At 43.5% G+C, this 20,812-nt stretch overlaps 1 protein-coding gene across 4 annotated transcripts in view; it reads right to left on the bottom strand.

The window, feature by feature from the left end:
- The window catches only part of ABR (ABR activator of RhoGEF and GTPase), a 298,588-nt gene that overhangs the window by 91,743 nt on the left and 186,033 nt on the right, over positions 1 to 20,812 (bottom strand). For all 4 annotated transcript variants that reach the window (XM_033921707.1, XM_033921708.1, XM_033921710.1 and 1 more), the window contains one exon: positions 5,875 to 6,060. In XM_033921707.1, coding sequence (XP_033777598.1) covers positions 5,875 to 6,060 — 186 coding nt within the window. The remainder of the gene's footprint in view (positions 1 to 5,874; positions 6,061 to 20,812) is intronic.

The raw sequence follows: 20,812 nt of genomic DNA, 5'->3' as shown, positions 1-20,812 counted from the left end.
TCTTTCCCACCACCTCTCCCTTTCTCTTCCCAACTGCTGATACATGCTGATCGATTTTCAGAGGGTTGTGTTCGTAAGGAGCTAGCTAAATTAAAGGAAAGGAAAGCAAAGCAATGGGACCGGATTGTGTACATCCAAGGGTGCTGAAGAAACATAGGGAAGTTCTGGTGGCTCCGCTGACTGACCTTTTCAATGCTTCTCTAGAGTTGGGAGTGGTAGCGGAGGACTGGAGAAGGGTTGATGTGGCTCTTGCCATAAAAATGGAAGCAAGGAAGAAGTAGGGAATTACAGGCCAGTAAGTCTGACTTCTTTGGTAGGCAAATTAATGGAGTGGTAGGTGCTTGGAATGCACTCCCGGAGGAGGTTGTGGCAGAGACTACTGTACTGGGATTCAAGTGCAAGTTGGATGCACACCTTCTTGCATATCATATTGAGGGATACGGTAAAGTCGGGTCTCCAAAAAGGAGTACCTAAATGGGCCGCCGCGTGTGCGGAGCTCCGGACTGGATGGACCTCGGTCTGATCCGGTGAAGGCGTTTCTTATGTTCTTAAAACAGAATGGTGAAGTTTCTGGAATCTGGTGGATTACAGGACCGGAGGCAACATGGATTCACTAGAGGTAGGTCTTGTCAGACAAATCCGATCAATTTCTTTGAGTGGGTGACCAGAGATTTGGATAGAGGGAGTGCGCTAGAAGTGATGTATTTAGATTTTAGCAAAGCCTTTGACAGTGTTCCACACAGGCGTCTAATAAATAACTGAGTGCTCTCAGGATGGGCCCCAAAGTGATGGGCTGGGTCAGGAACTGGTTGAGTGAAAGGCGACAAAGGGTAATGGTCAATGAAGATTGCTCTGAGGAAAGGGATATTACCAGTGGTGTGCCTCAACGTTTTGTTCTTGGGACTGTTCTTTTTAACATTTTTATAAGCGATTTTGCCGAAGGGCTGTCGGGTAAAATTTGCCTCTCTGCGAATGATACCAAAATCTGCATTAAAGTAGACACATCAGATGGTGTGAATAACATGAAGAAAGACCTAGCGAAACTTAAAGAATGGTCTGAAATTTGGCAGCTAAAATTTCATGCTAAGAAATGCAAAGTCATACGTATATCTGGGCTGAAAAAACTAAGGGAACGGTACAGTTTAGGGGGTCAAGAACTTATGTGCATGACATAAGAACGGGACTTGGGTGTGATTGTATGTGATGATCTTAAAGTGGCCAAACAGATTGAAAAGGTGACGGCAAAATGCTAGGGTGCATAGGGAGAGGTATGGCCAGTAGAAAAAAATGAGGTATTGATGCCTCTGTATAAGACTCTGGTGAGACCTCATTTAGAATATTGTGTACAATTCTGGAATCTGCACCTTCAAAAAGATATAAAAGGATGGAGTCAGTCCAAAGGAAGGCTACTAAAATGGTACGTGGTCTTCATCATAAGGCTTATGGGGACAGAGATAATGGTTACTGCAGATGGGCAGACTGGATGGACCATTTGGTCTCTCTCTCTCTCTCTCCCATGTTCTAGAAACAGAGGAGAGGGAGATATACCGGGAAGCTGAAAGGGAGTGGGGAGAAGGGGGAGACATTGGAAGGGAGTGGGGAGTAGGGGAAGACATGCTGGACCATTGGGGCCTCCTGGAGAAGCTATTTTTGAAGTAGACTGGGGGAAAGGGGTACAAAGAGGAGGAAATGCTACGCTGAAGGCGAGGGTATATAAAGGGGAAAGAAGAGGTCTCTGGATGAAGCAGGACATATTTTATTAAAAATACTAAAAACCATAAAAACACATGTAGTATTAAAAAAAAAAAAAAAGAATGGTACATATGATTAAAAACAACAATTAACTCCAAATAAATATATAGTGCAAACAACCAATTAGCACATGAGTCCATTGTAATCAGGAAAATCTGCTGTTTGAACCCAGTTAGCTCCAGCTAAATGTGTGGTGCAAACAACCTATGAGTATGTGAGGGACCAGTTTTAATCAGGCAAATATGCTGTTCGGACCCACCATGGTCTGTGTTTCGACAAGATTATGCCTTCATCAGGGGTCTCAATTGCTGAGCACAAATAACAATCAATAAACAGGTGAATTTTAATAAGGTCCATGAAGCTGCATGGGTGCCTGTGTATACTGCTGAAGAGGTGAATGGGAAGACACAGAAACAGAGGAGAGGGAGAGATACCATGGGGAAGAGAGACATGCTGGACCATGAGGGCCACCTGGAGCAGACTGGGGAGGGAGAAGATTTTTTTTAAAAGGAGGAAATGCCAGACCAAGGTGGGGGGGAGGTTAAGGGGAAGACGTGATGGGCTCCAAAACAGAGGAGAGGGTGAGATACCAGGAAGCTAGATTGGGATGATAGAGGGGATGCTGGAAGGAGGTGGATAGAAGGGGAAGACATGTTGGACCACAGGGGACCCCTGGAGCTGTGGGGCACAAGGCAGTTGCCCCACTACATCCCCCCTAATACCAACTCTGCTGGAACAGAACATACGCAGGTAAGGCTAGACTAAAATAGGGCAATGGTCTTTGACCTAAGGGCCGCTGTGTGAGCGGACTGCTGGGCGCAATGGACCACTGGTCTGACCCAGCAGTGGCAAATCTTATGTTCTAACCCTGTCTGAAGTCTACTGCCCCATTACTAAGACCAGCAAATGTTGCAGGAGACACACATGAGACATTCATATCATGCATTTGAGGCCTCTTTTGCTAGGATGGAGGTTTTAACACTAAGCATCAGGTGGGAGGCTGAAAGGATTTGGGAATAATATATAAGAACATATTTTCTCATGTGTTGGATTAAACAATACATCAAGAAACAATAAATATATTTATTCACATGAAGGCTGGAGGATGTATGGAATGCCACCTCCCCCCCCCAAAAAAAAAGGAAGCTGTAGGGAGCAAATGAACATAACAGAAGATGAGCTATGTGGAGTGAGACCAAGATATGTCAAGTCCAGCATCCTGTCTATAACAATGACTAGTCTGGGTCACAAGCAGATCAAATGTCTCGTAGCTCATTTCAAGGGGTAAGCAACGGCTTTTCCAAAGAGCTTAACAAAATCTATTTTGAACCCTGCTATGCTAGCAACAGATTCTGTGGTATGAGAATTCAAAGATAAGCATCAAATTCTTAGTGAAAGGAGACCAATAAGCAGGGTCTGTGACCACTGCAGAAGGTAGAAATGATCCGGGAGTCTAACTCCCATCAGATTCTCTAATTGCAATTTGATTCCAGCGCTTGATAGAGAGAAAGCTTAGCACGGGGGTAGGCAATTCCGGTCCTCGAGAGCCGGAGCCAAGTCAGGTTTTCAGGATATCCACAATGAATATGTACGAGATGGATTTGCATGTACTGCCTCCTTGAGATGCAAATCTATCTCATGCATATTTATTGTGGATATCCTGAAAACCTGGCCTGGTTCCTGCTCTCGAGGACCGGAATTGCCTACCCCTGGCCTAGCAGAAAGCGTGTATTCTCCCCCTTCTCAAACACATGGAGAGGGGGGTAAAATTCAGAGTTGAGCTATTTCTACCAAAATAAAAAAAGGATGCAGCACTCCTTCAAAGATCCCTACTCCCGCACCGTGTGCCTTGCTGCTCTCTCTCCCCTCCAACACATGCAAAACTATCAGGATACATTAGTATTAGTGATGTCACTGTTACCTAGCAACCAGAGCCTTTGCTCCGAGTCTAAACCAACAGCTTGTAAAATACAGATATGCTAATTTTTGTTGGTCTTCTTCCACCTTGAACAAAAGTCACTTTTGAAGCTGCACTAATAAACACAAACTGTATCCAACAACATTTAAGCCCGAACCAACCTATGGCAGGAAAAAAACTGTTACAAAAATCCTTTGCATGCTCTCTCCCCAACTCCATCCTATCTACCTGGCTGGTATCATACTCCCAAGAACTGCTGCCTCCTGCCTGTGCTTGAAAAAAATATAAAAATAAGCCAGCCAGCGGGAAATGATGTCCTAACTCCAACCTTCCATGCTAACTGATGTACATTCCTCTGAGTCCTTAGGATCCTTGACTACAACCAGCCCACTCTGAAGTTATTTTAAACCTCAAGCCTAGATTCTGATTAGAGAATGACACGGGGACAAATTTTTCCCCGTCCCGTCTTCGCGAGTTTTGTCGCTGTCCGTGCCCCATTCCTGTAAGCTCTGCCTTAACTGCACAAGCCTCGAGCACTTAGGATTTCAAAGTGTTTGAGGCTTGTGCAGATGACTACAGAGCTTGCAGGAATGGGGCAGGGACAGGAAAATAACTTGCGGGGACGGGAAAATGAGTTCCCACGGGAACAGGGACAAATTTGTCCCCGTGTCATTCTCTAATTCTGATGCCCACAATTCCTCCCAAACACATTTTTCTGCTCCTGCTCTCCAGGATCTCAACCCCATCCAGATTACAATCCACCTTAGGCACATATTTGCAGAAAAGCTAAATGACCTGGTTTCCAAAGTTAAAATTCTAGGCAGTCATTCTTTGAACTGAAATCATGGTATCCTGGTGTTTGAAAGCCCTGCAGTTTCTCTGGGAAAGTGCCATAGGACCCGGAGTACATCAGGACAACAGTCTGAAACCCACCCAAACTGGCCTAAAGTCTCTCTCTATGGATGCTAGGCAGATAGGAAGCACACACCCTGGAAATGCCATGACCGAGTATAAGGGGGCGTATGCAATTTACTTATTTTCCTAATAACCTGTCTTTCCAGATCAGAGTGCCCACGTCTACAGATGTGCACTCTAAAAATAAGTCACATGAAATGTGATTCACCTCAGACGAAAAAAAAAAAAAAGCACACCCACCTGGTCTTCCCTCCAGGATCAAAGTGACTTATACTAACACTCAAGAAAGCTTTAGCTGCACCGCTCCTATTTCCAGTCTACTTTGAACTAGAGGTTGACTGAATTTCAGTTTCAGTGCTGAAACAGCCTAAAATTCAGATTCAGTCGTCTTTCTGTTTTGGATGAAAATGCCAGCCCACAACCCCCACTCTTCCCCCCACCCCCAATACAAGAAGTCCCCACTCTCTCTCTGAACACAGGCAGCCCACATTCTAGATCCAAAGGTAGGCCCCTCCCCTACTGGCCTATTGTATCGTTTGTGGTCTAGTAGCTGGTTGGGGTAGGAGTGATCCCCTGTTGCTCCTATCCATGCAAAACCCATGGACACCTGGACTTTTTGTAGCAGTGTAGCAAGACAGATACTGGAAATCCTGCAACCATTTTCAGACTGGAGCTGGCATGGGCAGGAGCAACTGAGGACTGGGGCCTGGGAATTGGGGGGGGGGTCCTTTTGATCAGGGCATGGGGAGGGGCTCCTTCTATTCAGAGTAATGAAAAGAGGGAAGGGGAATGGAGGAAGTGGGGCAGTGCCTGTGTGGGGATCAGGCCTAAATCAAGTGACAAATTTCAGCTGCAGATTTAGTTTTGGTTGCTCTTTATTTTGACCCCTCACGGAGGTAATGCCCGCACACTCACTAAATCCCTGTTCTCTGCATTATCTCCCAGCCAGAAGAAATGGAAGCTCCATCATCTACTGTCAGCAGTGAATTCTGGGACTATTTGTCTATCACGAAGCAATCTGGAGTTTTGTTTTCGCAGGGACAGAGGCAGATTCACAATGGGGCATCCTCTTTATCAAGGCAAAGAAAGGGTTAAAAGTTTTTTTTATTCAGAAAATGTTCCAGTTCTATCTCAAGCAAAAGACACAAAATCAGGAAAGAATACCAGGGACATGCAGTGAGGACACCTGCCCACTGTCTCCAATGGAATTGGCCAAGCGCTTTCCCTCCTGCCCAATTACAGCCAAAAGATAGGTTTAGGGAAGTTTGGAGGGGGAGGGCAGGACATACCAGTTTCTGGAAGAGGTGGCCAACAGTGACCTTGTTGTCCCAGTGTTGTATGCTTGGACACAACCGGTCATAAAACTCTTTGTGAATCTCATAGATGTCCTGGATCTTGTAGAAGATTGTCTCAATCTGCTGAATGGTGAGCACTGGCTGTGATGTGGTTGCTGTGGCCCTTAGAGGCTTCATGGGCTGAAAAGAGACATGAAGAGAGATGTTCAGGTGTATAGCTTTCTTTATATTTAAAGTATATTCCCCTTCTCCTCCCACCACTCTGCCTCAGAAGGCCCTAAAGGAGTGGCATCATTCTGCATTTTATTTCTACTAGGGCTACAGGAAGATTAAACATTTTAATTGTGATTAATCATTTTATGTGTTAGAGATTAATCATGATTAATATGTAAGATATTTTTAAAGAAAATACAAACATAAAAGAATTCTTGAAATCAAGCATAAACCACTTATTTATCTGTAGTTTTTTCTCTTTCATCTACTACCTAGTCCACCATTTCCTTTCACTGTGCTCATCCTCGCAGCTCTATTCTAGTCTCTCCTTGCCTCCAGGCCAGTGTGTCTCCTTTTTTCTTTTCTCGACTCACCCCTCATATCCAGTTACTCTCTCTCTACCTCTGTGCATCCATATCCCCTTCTCATCCTCAATCCCCTCATTAGATCTTTCTCTTGCCTCCCCACCCTCTCCCCAAGTTCAGTATCTCTCCCTCCTTGCTCCTCAATGCAGTACCTCTCTCCCTGCTTGCCTTCCTTTTCCTCCTTTCTCGAATGCAGCACCTCTTGCCCTCCATGCCCCACTGAGTCCAGCACTTCTTTCCTCCTCCATGTCCCCTTGCAGCACCCCTCTCCCTCTTTGCTTGTCCTTTTACTCCTTCCCCTGATGCAGTACATCTTGCCCTCCATGCCCCCTTACAGCATCTCTCTTCCTCCTTGCTCACCCTCCCCCCAATGCAGACCCTCACTTCCTCCTTGCTCTGAGTCCAGCACTTCCTTCCCTCTCCTTGTCCTCCCCCCTGTATCATCTCTTTCTCTCCTTGCCTCTCTCAATGTTGTAACTCTCTCCCTCCTTGCCCCGAGTCCAGCATTTTTCTTTCTCCTACACCCTCCCCATGTACCAACTCATTCCCTCTTTGCACTCCTGCCCCCCCCAAGTTGATATAGCAACTTTCTCCCTCCTTGCACCCTCCTGCTCATGTAGCAACTCTCTCCCTCCTTGCACCCTCCCGCTCATGTAGCAACTCTCTCCTTGCTCCCACAGATTACCTAGTCTGCATTGGGACTTGCTGCTTCTCCGAACCTGAAAGAGGCTATGGTGTCAGCTTCAGCGTATCTGTGCTGTTGCTGTCTCTGTCTGACCCCAGGAAAAGGAAGTTATATCAGAGCTTGATATAATTTCCTGTTTCTGGGTCAGGCAAAGCTAGTGGCAATACAGACATGCTGAGGCTGACATTGTAGCCTCTTTCAAACACAGAGCGGTGGAGGGGTCCCGATTCAGACCGTGTAATTAAATTTTTAAATCTCTGTTAAAGATTTAGCATGTTAATCGCGTTATTAACACACTAAATCTCCAGCCTTAATTACAGGTAAACATGGGCAATACTACCATCTGTGATTTTATACCATGCTACTGGAATGTCAAAGAGTCATAAAAACATAGAACATAAAGAGTTGCCATACATCATTTTTATAATGCTACTGGACAAAACGCTATGTTCATTACCAGTGGCATAGCCGTAGGTGCCAACATTTCAAAAATAATTGGGGGTACCAAACAGCCAAACATAATACAAATTACCCTTCCCCGGACACTGAAGGAGTTGCTCATACTGGGGTTGCTGAGCACCCATAGAGCTGGCTTCAATGAACATAGCTAGAATTGAATAGATTCAGGTTGCATAAATGATTTGGGCCCCTATACTACTATCTCTCCCATGATAGTAGGGACAAGAGGGTGGGGTAGAATCCCTTCAGAGCTCCAGTTACCAAACCCTGCAATAATAAAGCAGCAATAATGTCCAGGACTCAGATAACAACAACTCTACCTAAAAAGAGCAGCACCCTAGAATACCCTAGTGGAAGTATAGTCTAACGGGTAGACCAGCTACCTGAGAACCAGGGGAGCCCAGTTCAGTCCTTCTGATCATAACAACATAAGAGTTGCCATATTGGGACAGACCAAAGGTTCATCAAGCCCAGTATCCTGTTTCCAACAGTGGCCAATCCAGGTCCCAAGTACCTGGCAAGATCCCAAAAGCATAAAACAGATTTTAAAGTGCTTATCCTAGAAATAAGCTGTGAATTTTCCCAGGTCCATCTTAGTAATGGCTTATGGAGTTCTCCAAAACCTTTTTCAAATCCTGCTGAGCTAACTGCTTTCACTACATTCTCTGCTAACGAATTCCAGAAATGAAATACTTGTAGAAGACCTCACTATCATTCCTGTAGAAACACTGAAAGTCTCAAATACAGAATAAGCAAGTCTAACTAGAAATATGCAACACATCAGAGGAGAAACAAATGTATTTATTTCTGTACTGTATAAAATATGTGCTGGTCAATATTCCAAATTATTTTAACTGGCCACTGACTGGTTAAATCACTTGTTCGGGCCTATCTACTAATTTTCAGTGGCACTTAACTGGTTATCACTACTGAAAATTAGTGGTTAGCACCTATTGAAAACTAGCTGTTTTGGGGCATAATTGGCGCTGGGCCAGTTAATAATAATAATAGTAATAATAATAATTTATTCTTGTATACCGCCATACCCAAGAAGTTCTAGGCGGTTCACATCCGTTAATTAAGATCCGCGATGACACACTGATTTACAAAATTTTGACAAAGTTACAAGCAACGAAGAAGGGAGCGTGGGGACGCTTTAACAGAGTTTTATCTGGCATTCAGAATTTAACCAGCTAGGGTAACTGCATAAAACACAGTCCTATCTTTATGCAGCAACCCATGGCCGATTAAGTTCTGAATATCGAGTTAACTGATTTTGTGTTATATGGCGCCAAGTAAACCAAATATTCAATGCCAAAGCATTGACATAGCCCAACTTTGAATATCTGGAGATATTCTCCCAGCCCTGGCATGAGCTTTCTTCTATCAGCATTAGAACCGTTCTGCCAACCCCAATCGAGGGTCATCTCGAAGTCTTCTTCTCTCACCTCTAGCCCCCATGACAACCCCAAACCCCAACATCAATCAGCCCCTTCTCCATGTCCTATTCTCAGCATCAGCCTCTCCCCCCACCTCCTCAGTTAAATCAGCTGTGGAGCAGCAGGAGTTTCTTCATTCCCACCACGCTGGCTGCTGGAACCACAAAGGAGTTAAGATCAGACAGCCAACACTTATTCTCCAATTTCAATAGTCTCACAACTAGCAGGAATGAAAAAGCAAACTCTTGCTGCTCTGCAGCTAATTTAGAGAACAAGAAAATTTCAGAGATGAAAAGGGTGGCCTGCACCACCCAACTGAGGGAGATTGAAGACCAATAAGAAAAGTTTTCATTGCTGTGAATTTACCCCCTGGCCTTGGCAGTAATAACTCCGATGCTCATAGAATTTCTATGAGTGTCGAAGCTGTTACCACCACGGCTGACACTAAAAACTGTACTACAGTTTTGTAAAAAGGTTTTTTTGGGTTTTGTTTTTTTTTTTTTTTACAAAACTGTAGCGCAGTTTTTAGTGCCAGCCGTGGCGGTAACAGCTCCGACACTCATAGAAATTCTATGAGCATCGGTGCTTTTACTGCCGAGGCCAACGCTAAAAACCGTGCTACAATTTTGTAAAAGGGGACGTTAGAGTACAAATTTGAGACAGTATTGAAGGGACAGAGGCCTGAGGAAGGGCTGCCGACTATTCTTATTGAAAAATAATGCCTCTATATGCGTCTAAAAATTGATTTCTGTATCATGGGTAACATGTTACATATTATAAACTCATTTATTTCAAGGACTTAACAACAATAAACCACATACACATCTGTGGAAACAATTCAGCTGCATTTAAAGATCCATCAAGAAGCAATGTCTCATAATTTAAACCTGACCCAATACATCTGCTATAAGAGAACACTTCAACACACATCAGATCCTGCATAATGTTCTAAAACCCATTAAAATAATATTGAAGTTCTGATTTCAAAATCGCACTTAGAACCTTACCATATCAAAATAGCACTAACTTCCAAGACTGAAATAGCAACAACCCTACCTGTGAAAAGGCAGCACTGTAAATATTACACCATTCCCTAAAACACCGATACAACACCGCTGTGGGTGGTGAGTGCATATGAGTGACGATAGTGGCAGCGGGGAGAAAGGGCATCTCTCCTGCTGCAGGGGAAGTGTTGCTGCCATTCCAGGGGGGGGGGGGGGTTTGCTGCTGCTGCAGGGGAGGGGTATTGTGATGAAGTGGGAGAGAGCATGGGCATCTCCCCCGCTGCATCACAACACAGACTTTCTAGCAGTCTCCGACAATGACCGGCACCCCTGGACCAGTCACTTATTTTTGTCGCAAAAAGCCGATGCCGCTTATAGAAAATGGCTCAGCATTTTTTAAGAATCCACTGGGAGGGCTCATTTCAATGTTGAAGAGCCCATTTGCATGTCATTCTCGGAGACTGCTAGAAAGCTCGTTATTGACAGAGATAATCCGCCGCTAAAATGTGAAACTACATGGTAGCAAACTATCACACCTTGGTCACATACACAACACATGAAACACAAAAGATATGAAACAAGAGATCACAGATCAGTAGTAGAGATATTAGGGTATAAACAAACTGAACTGAAAACCTCAAGAAGTCAGACTCTGCATATACAGCAATACTAGCGAAACAAATTGAAATGCAAGATATCAGAGTCGATACTACTAACTAATCCAATAGACTGCCCAAAACTGTTCAAAAAGAATGCTAAACACTTAAGCAATGCAAGTTAAAGCAAACGAAAGAAAAAGCCTGAGTCATACCGTGAGGAAAACCCACTCCACCAACCACATATCACAGGCGTAAAAACTTTTGTAGCTGAAACTATAGCAAAGCTTAATTACTCAATACAGTGATGAAAAATACAAAAAGCTACATAGCAGTTCAAAATTTGCTTTAAAAAAAACTCCTAGCAGCAATGCTAGGTGTTTAGCGTTCTTTTTGAACAGTTTTGGGGAGTTTTTTGGATTAGTAGTATTGATTTTTCGCCCCCTCTCCCTCCTTTTGATTTTGCAGTTGTTCACGGATATCAGAGGTGCACATTTCCTAAAGCACACATAGTCCAATTAATAAAATCAAGAGTAAAATGCTTTTTTTAGTCTATACAGATGTTTTTTTCCTCTATACAGACGCTTTTGAAAGATAACAATAATACTTAGGTAGACTAATTCTCTTCATCATAATTATAGTACAGGCCTAAACAAATACAGTTATTATTTTTAGTTAATTCCTGACCTCTTCCTGGTGTTTTTCCCTTTTTTTGTGCTTTCCTATCTAAATTGTTATCCTCCCCTTAAAAAGAGCCTGTCATGAGTAATGTCTGTCATTTATATGTTTCAAAGCATATTTTATTAATACTGTAAATCGCTTAGAAATTTATGTTTTTATCAAATTTTAATAAAATTTGATTTGTTGTCTAAGCATTTACTGTATTTTTTCCATTTGTTTTAGTCACTGTCTCATAGCATGGAATTTTGATACTCTTTGGGATTCTGTCAGGTAATTGTGACCTGATTGGCCACTGCTGGAAGCAGGTTATTGGGCTAGATGGACCATTGGTCTGATCTAGTATGGATATTCTTATGTTTTCTACGGTTCGTCCATTTTTTCCTAATTCTATTTCCAGGATCTCTTGTCCATTTGACATTTTTTCTCTCCATGTCCACCGCTGTATCCCTATACTTAGCCTCTCTCCATGTTCAGCATTTGCCCTCTCAGTGCCTCTATCCTTCCCCTGAGCCCATGATCACCCTTTCACTCCCCTATTCCTTCCCAGCATCACCCCATTTTGTCCATTTCTTTACGCTCTCTTCTTTCCTAGCCTCTCTTCTCTGTGTCCCTGTCCCTCCCTATGTCCAGTATCTCCCACTCTCTCTCCTCTGCAGCCCCATGCCCATCTCCCTGTGGGCTGGCATCTCTCTCTCTGTCACTCACTCCAACCCCCTCGCCCCCCCCCTCTCTCTCTCTCTTCCCTCCATTCTTGGGTCTAGCACCTCTCCTTCTCTTTTCCCTCCCTTCCCAATCTTATCTCTCTCTATACCTCCCCTGCAGGTCTGGCAGCTCTTCCTTTTCTCTCTAATCTAATCTAAACCTTAAGTTTATATACCGCATCATCTCCATGAGAATGGAGCTCGACACGGTTTACAAGAACTTAAAATAGTGGGTAGAGAAGAAGAAAAAAGGATTACATGAACTTATGTGTAGAAGGGGGGAGAGAAAGGGGGGAAGGATAGAGCTACAATTTTCTCTCATCCTCTTTCCCTCCGTCCCTGCAGTTCTTTAATTTGCTGTGCGGTTGCTGACAGTGGTAGCAATGAAAACAGGCTGTCTTCAGCTGGTAATGTACTCAACCACTATGTTAGGCACAAAAGTCCTCATATGAAAAACAAATCCAACCAACGCATAGGAGGACTAAAACAGAGATCAATCCTTGCTGGTTATAATACCGCTCTCAGAAACCTGTGCTGTCCTCACACTACAGTGTTCGGAACCATATTCACAGGTAAATGGTGTCTTTCATTGAGTCAGTAATTTCTGTGCAAAAACCACAATCATGCAAGCTCGTGTAAAGTGCTGAGTGCAACAAATAAATAACTTTAAAATAGATATCAAAAAACTTTTTGCACTTATCTTATAAAGAGCTGGCTTGTAGTTCTCAGTTATTCGTTACATGGCTAAACGCCCTACGGGACCCATTCATGGCCCTACGGGCCAGCGCCATTTTGTGTTAACGATAATACTGTAGCACATTTCTAATTAAAATATAATACCCCTGAAGAAGCCCTTTATTTGCGGTGAAACGGGTCCCGTAGGGCGTTTAGCCATGTAACGAATAACTGAGAACTACATACAAGCCAGCTCTTTATAAGATAAGTGCAAAAAGTTTTTTGATATCTATTTTAAAGTTATTTATTTGTTGCACTCAGCACTTTACACGAGCTTGCATGATTGTGGTTTTTGCACAGAAATTACCGACTCAATGAAAGACACCATTTACCTGTGAATATGGTTCCGAACACTGTAGTGTGAGGACAGCACAGGTTTCTGAGAGCGGTATTATAACCAGCAAGGATTGATCTCTGTTTTAGTCCTCCTATGCGTTGGTTGGATTTGTCTTCAGCTGGTGCCAGGTAGAAGTCAATCAAATTTCAGTTTTGGGTTTGGATATGGCAGCAAAATACTTTTTCTGCCCAGTTTCGGTCACAGTCAAAAGGTTATTTTAATTTTCAGTCATGCTTCAGTTTTGGCCAAAAATGATCATGTGTTTTTGGTAGAAGCTGAAAATTTGTGCTTTCTCCCATTTATTTCACTTCTTTCCTCCCAGACCACCCCCTCCCCCCACTGACCCCTCTGGACTTATCTAACAATCTCTGGTAGTCTAGGAGTATAGTTGGGGCTGGAGCAATCCCCAGTCACTCCTACCTATTCTGGCTCTGCTCTCAAAATGGGCGTCCAAATGGGAGATGAAATTTAATATGGACAAATGTAAAGTGATGCACACTGGGAAGAATAACCTGAATCATAGTTACTGGATGCTAGGGCCTACCTTGGGGATTAGCGCTCAAGAAAAGGTTCTGGGTATCATCATAGACAATACGATGAAACCTTCTGCCCAATGTGTGGCGGTGGCAAAAAAAGCAAACAGGATGCTGGGAATTATTAAAAAAGGGATGGTTAATAAGACTCAGAATATTATAATGCCTCTGTATTGTTCCATGGTGCGACCTTGTCTGGAGTATTGCGCTCAATTCTGGTCTCCTTATCTCAAGAAAGATATAGTGGTGCTAGAGAAGGTTCAAAGAAGAGCAACCAAGATAGTAAAGGGAATGGAACTCCTCTTGTATGAGGAAAGACTGAAACGGCTGGGGCTCTTCAGCTTGGAAAAGAGATGGCTGAGGGGAGATATGATTGAAGTCTACAAAATCCTGAGTGGAGTAAAACGGGTACAAGTGGATCGATTTTTCCCTCCATCAGAAATTACAAAGACTAGGGGACACAGGGAAATACTTTCAAAACTAATAGGAGGAAATTTTTTTTCACTCTGAGAATAGTTAAACTCTGGAACGCTTTTTGCCAGAGGATGTAGTAAGAGCGGAGAGCGTAGCTGGTTTTAAAAAAGGTTTGGACAAGTTCCTGGAGTCTGTTATTGAGAAAGACATGGGGGAAGCCACTGCTTGCCCTGGATCGGTAGCATGGAAAGTTGCCACTCCTTGGGTTTATGCCAGGTACTAGTGACCTGGATTGGCCACTGTGAGAACGGGCTACTGGGCTTGATGGACCATTGGTCTGACCCAGTAAGGCTATTCTTATGTTCAGTGTGCAGAGGATCTGCATGGAGTTGCAAAGTGACATAATTATAGTACACACTTATGATACAAAGTTGAATCCTAATACTGTATCAATAAACATAATATAGAGTTTACAGGTTACAATTTGCCATAGTTATCTTTAACAGTGCAAGTTTTGTCAATGCAAGTTTTTATCCTAAGTAGACACACAGTAGGGATCTAATACCATTATACATAATGTACAGTTACAGGTTAAATTTGCCATAGTTACAATGGAAGATTTTTCAATATGATTTCAGTATTATGTTCTGGAGAGAATGCAGGGGTTGGTTTTGAACCCAAAGATAAGGGCAGAGAAAATGAGCAGATAACAGTTCCCATTTGTAATCCTGCTCTGATCATATGTCCCACAGTCACGATTTCTCTCTACAGAGACACCAGTCAGAAAGATTAATTAGTTCTGTGACAAAAAAATAAATAAATATATATATATATATCTATATCAAACCTCTCCTTAACACAGGAGTCCCTCAACCTTTTCCCAAGGGCCACATATGACATTATAAATCACTGAAAGGGCCCATAGGGATGGAGGTTCCCTTGGCGTTCGTTGCCATCTTCTTCAACTGTTGGAGCCTGGGAATCCTGTCAGCCTCAATGAAGTTACAGGGACAGACTTTCAAAACCAATAGGAGGAAATATTTTTTTCACTCAGAGAATAGTTAACTCATTGCTAGAGGCTTTATTAAGAGTAGTCAAGGTAGGAGGTTTTAAGAAAGGTTTGTACAATTTCCTGGAGGAAAAGTCCATAGTCTGTTATTGAGACAGACATAGGAGAACATAAGAACATAAGCAGTGCCTCCGCCGGGTCAGACCATAGGTCCATCCTGCCCAGCAGTCCGCTCCCGCGGCAGCCCAAACAGGTCACGACCTGTCCAAATCACCAGAAGGGGCCCCCATGCCACCTTGGTTTCCTATTGAGTCCTATCTTCCCATCAAAGTCCTAGCCCTCCGGTCTTGCACATGCACGACCTGGTCGGGTTTCTATACTTATTTTCTGGTTAGCTTTCTCAGTATCCCACGATCCCTTTATCCCTCAGGAATCCGTCCAGTCTCTGTTTGAATCCTTGTATCGTACTCTGCCCAAGCCACTGTTTACCTTGGATCAGTAGAATGAAATTTTGCTATTATTTGGGCTTTTGCTGGGTACAAGTGACCTGGACTGGCCATCATGAAGACGGGCTTCTGGGCTAGATGGATTATTGGTTTGAACCAGTAAGTCTATGACTTACCAGCTACTACACTGGTAGGGGGGGGGGAGGTGAGATGAAGGCCAGGAAAAGTAGGATGAACCTCAAAAATGAGCTCTGTGAGCTGCATCTGGCCTATGGGCAGTAGGTTGGTGACCCTGCTTTAGTGGCTACATCCTGCCTCCTTAGTGTGTAAATGTTAGCTGCAGTTACTAAGGGAGAAAAATCTACATCTGTGCACCTATAGGCACTTATTTTTCTTTACAGAATATTAGAGCACATGGCAAAGAACATGAGTAGGTCTAATATAGTAAATGACAGCAAGTAAAGACCTAAATGGTCCTTCCAGTCTGCTCAACAATCGTACTCATTATCAATTCATGATTAAGCCAACACCAAATGCGATATAAAATACTCGATCTGCCTTTTTTTTTTTTTGGCATTTTTGAGAAAGACTATGAAAGTCTTCTTGGCAATGCCCTTAGGTTCCAACTACTGTAGTTTCCATTGAAGCCCTCTCCAGGCAATCCTAAACTCGACTGCCACATACAGGACACAGACCGTACAAGTCTGCCTGGCACTGGCCTTAGTCCTTCACAGCCGGAGTCACCATCTAAGCACCGCTCGACACATCAAAAACACACACGCAATCCATTTAAATTTTGGTTTTATACCATTCGTTTTTATAATTAGAGATCCTTTATGTTCAGCCCGTGCCTTTTTTAATTCTATCACCGTATTTGTCTAGGTGCGACCACTTATAATTAGCCCTATAGCTGATAAAAAAAATGCCCATGGCTAGACGAATGAACACATGTAAAACTATAACATTCTATAATTTATATAGGCATATTTGTTCTGCCCACATTCTACCAAACTCCACCCATTTGCATGCGCCACTGGCGGTTAAGCACCAGCAAAGCATGGTGCACACTGTTCAGCGGGTCAGTATCCTGTAAGAGCTATTTACATATGTAAATACCCATTTACACGCATAAATGAATAGAATATCACCATTTATGTGAATTCTTGTTACCTAAACGTAGGCCTCGCTTGATAGTCATCCTTAAGTGGCTGCCACAAGGAATTCAGCTGAGGGCGCCCTCTGTCTGCACCCTGTCGCAGGTCGTTCACTGCTTTGTATGGCTGCAGGTGAAATGCAAGATAGACTGATTTCTGAATAAAGCAGCATTATCAGCCATCTGGCTCTTCCCATGCTGCCCCCTCCCCCATGCAGACCGTACAACTTATCTCAGGACTTACAATTGTGCTCTATAACACTGTAGAGATACAAGATAAAAGCAGTGCATGGTCTTTATTCAGGGTACCCTGCACCTGTGACACAGCTCACAGCACTTCAGGTGCAAATCAGGGCACATCCTTAAAAGCAGAAGAATCTGGCTTTCACCACATCATCACTGTTTGTATATCCATCTCCTGAGGAAAAGGGGCTGGGCTACCAACAAAAAGAGAAAAGTTCCATTGCTCCTAATGTCAAGGTTGGGATTCCTTTTTTTCTCCCAGTGCCTGCTCCTCAGGGGTGGCAAGTACATCTCTTCCCAATGGCATAGTAAGGGTGGGTGGCGCCCCTCCCCCCCCCGCATGCACACCCCTTTCCCTGTACCTTTTAAACTTCTATGGCGTGAGCAGCATGCTGCCTATGTTGGTGTTGGTTCCCCTTTGATGTCACTTCCTAGGTGCGGGTCCTGGAAGGAACGTCAGAGAGAGCGCCAAAAAGGTATGGGGGAAGGCAAGGGGGGGCATGCGTGGCAAGGAGGGGAGCGAGCAGGGAGGGGAAGTGCAGAGGAGGAGGGGTGCCACTGCCCAAAATGGACGGACACCCCCCCCACACCCCCTTTACTGTGCCACTGTCTCTTCCAGTGACCTTTTCTCTGTAGATCCCTCATTATCAGTTCCTGAGTAGGAAGCGGAAAAGGTTTCAATGTGCTCTGAGCAGCGCTTTGTCAGAACAATCCCTTATCTGATTCCTGAGGCTAAGTGTTTCCATCACAGCCTTGTGATTCCATTCAACAGAGCAAAGAGCATTCGCAACCACAACATCACAGCAGACTCACAGCTATGTGCTCCCAGCACTCAAACACCAACTGCAGAGCCACTAATACCGTCAGTGACCACAAATCCTCCTAAAGAAGCTTGTAACATCTAAACTCACTTTTCATAATTAGGACTGGGCTTCAGGAATAGTGATCAAATACCATATAGTTTCTTAAAGTCCGCAACAAGAAATCATTGTGGCTTACAATAAGATTTGGGATCGGTTATTACATTAATAAATAGATTCTAGAGAGCATATTCTCACATATGGGACTCCACAGTTGCCAGGATCATGCCTCTAGGAAGGCAGTTACAGCTAATATGAACCTGGCAATTTGAAAGGGTCAGAGGGAGAGCTGGCATTTAGGAAGAGAACAAATATTGCAAAACTAATGAGTCAACACAAACCCTCTTATTTTGGTGAAAGGATTTTTTTTTAAGAGGTCAAAAGCATAACTGAGGTGTAAAGTGGGTGGTAAAGAGGTACAGTTACACTGATAATTGTCATTGAGTCACAAAATACTATTACAGGCTGTTTACATAAGCCTGATCTTATGGGAGGTTAATGGAACCACTGGCATTAGCCTGAAATATTGCATATAAGCCATAAAAAACAAGGTATTCAAAAATTTCAGACTCTTTGGGGTAAAGGTATAAATCAGGTATAGTTTTTCAGATTTGTAAAGACTAGTTTTTTGCATTTTGTTTAGCTGCTTCAAGCCTTCTTTTGAATTCCTTCTTGCAAAGCCAGTAAAAGGGGAAATACAGATATTCTAGAGGCACCTACATTTGTTGATAGAAATATTGAAATCTCAAAACTATTTCTAGACAACTTGTATGTCTAAACATAGCAGGATAAATAAAACAGGCCTTGGTTTTTTGACCTGTTCCTGGGGTTATTTGGGGTAATGATTTAGAAAATTGTATTGGATAGACCGCATAAGCTCTAGTTTCTTAGATATGGTTATGGAATAGTAGATATGCCTTTAGGATAGTAGAGCCAAACATGAACATTGGGCAAAACAAGATTGGCCTCTTGAGGAAATATAAGATGGTTGGAGGACATAATGTAATCAATGAACCTTTGGTAACATGAAATAGAATCATACTGCCACCACAACATATAAAGCTAGGCCTAATGAAACAATTTGTAAAGGCTCTCAATAAAGACAGTCCCGGGAAAGATGATGGAGGCACTGATCAAAGACAGCATCTGTGAGCACATCGAAAAAAATGGGCAGCTAAAACCGAGTCAACACGGCTTCTGCAAGGGTAGGTCATGCCTCACTAACTTATTGTACTTCTTTGAGGGGGTGAGCAGTCAGGTGGATAAAGGGGAATCTATAGACATCATTTACCTTGACTTCCAAAAAGCCTTCGACAAGGTGCCACACGAGAGACTGCTTAAAAAGATATGGAACCACGGGGTACAAGGGGAGGTCCACCGATGGATCAAGGTCTGGCTGGCAAACAGGAAGCAGAGGGTTGGCGTAAAGGGCCACTACTCAGACTGGAAAGGGGTCACGAGCGGAGTTCCGCAGGGGTCAGTGCTGGGACCGCTCCTGTTCAATATCTACATAAACGACCTAGAGGCGGGAATCAAGTGTGAGGTCATTAAATTTGCAGATGACACCAAACTATGCAGCAGGGCTCAAACCAGGGAAGACTGCGAAGATCTTCAAAAGGATCTAACACAGCTGGAAAAGTGGGCCGAAAAATGGCAGATGAGCTTCAACGTGGGGAAATGCAAGGTCATGCACGTGGGGAAAAAGAACCCGATGTTCACATACAAAATGGGGGGAACATCACTAGGGGTCAGCAACCTGGAGAGAGACCTGGGAGTGATGGTAGATGAAACACTGAAGGCATCAGCACAATGCGCCACGGCCTCAAGGAAAGCAAACAGAATGTTGGGTATCATTAAGAAGGGTATTACAACCAGGACGAAAGAAGTCATCATGCCGCTATATCGTGCAATGGTGCGGCCACACCTGGAGTACTGCGTCCAGTACTGGTCGCCGTACCTCAAGAAAGACATGGCGGTACTTGAGGGAGTACAAAGAAGAGCAACTAGACTGATAAAGGGAATGGAAAAACTTCCATATACCGAAAGATTGAAGCAGTTGGGACTTTTCTCCCTGGAGAAGCGAAGACTTAGAGGAGACATGATAGAAACCTTCAAGATCCTGAAGGGCATAGAAAAAGTAGACAGGGACAGATTTTTCAAATTAAGGGGCGCCACAAGTACAAGGGGGCACTCGGAGAAATTGAAAGGGGACAGGTTTAGAACAAACGCTAGGAAGTTCTTTTTCACTCAGAGGGTGGTGGATACGTGGAACGCGCTTCCAGAGGCTGTTGTAGACAAGAAAACATTAAATGGTTTCAAAGAAGGTTTGGATAGATTCCTAGAAGAAAAAGGGATTGAGGGGTATAGATAGGTATAGACCATTGCTCAGGAAATGGGCCTGATGGGCCGCCGCGGGAGCGGACCGCTGAGCAGGATGGACCTAGGGTCTGCCTCAGCGGAGGCAACTTCTTATGTTCTTATGTTCTAATACATAGCCCATATGTTACCTGAACTTACCGTAGAAAAACTGAAGGCAGGGATTTTCGATGGTGCACAGATCAGAAACTTATAAATGACCCACATTTCATAGCATCAATGAATGAAATCGAATCATGTGCCTGGTCTTCATTTGTTCAATCTTTCTTGGCAATAAGAAGGCAGACAACTAACTATATACAATTAGAAGAGGATTTGCTCTTTCATTTCAACAGGCTTGGCTGTAACATGAGTGTTTAAGTCCATTATCTGCACAGTCACTTAAGATGGCTTTCCAGAGAACCTTGGTGACTTAAGCGAAGAGCAAGGTGAAAGATTTCACCAAGACATGAAAACAATAGAAGCCAGATAAGGAAGATGGGATGCACACATGATGGCAAACTATTGTTGGAATCTTATGCGGGATTGTCCTGGCAGATCCACTCTCAGAAGTCTTACATAAGGAGCTTCTTGTGTGTCAAATGACTGGAAAGTCTGTACCATACTCTTGTGCTTTTGGCATGAAATAAGTAGATATTCATGTTGTACACTTTTAATATGTTTCCTTCATACTTAAAAGATAT

This window comes from Geotrypetes seraphini, chromosome 15, assembly GCF_902459505.1.
Source record: "Geotrypetes seraphini chromosome 15, aGeoSer1.1, whole genome shotgun sequence".
Lineage (NCBI taxonomy): Eukaryota > Metazoa > Chordata > Amphibia > Gymnophiona > Dermophiidae > Geotrypetes > Geotrypetes seraphini.
Note: the sequence above shows the minus strand (reverse complement) of the source record. Positions and strands in the feature narration are given on the sequence as shown.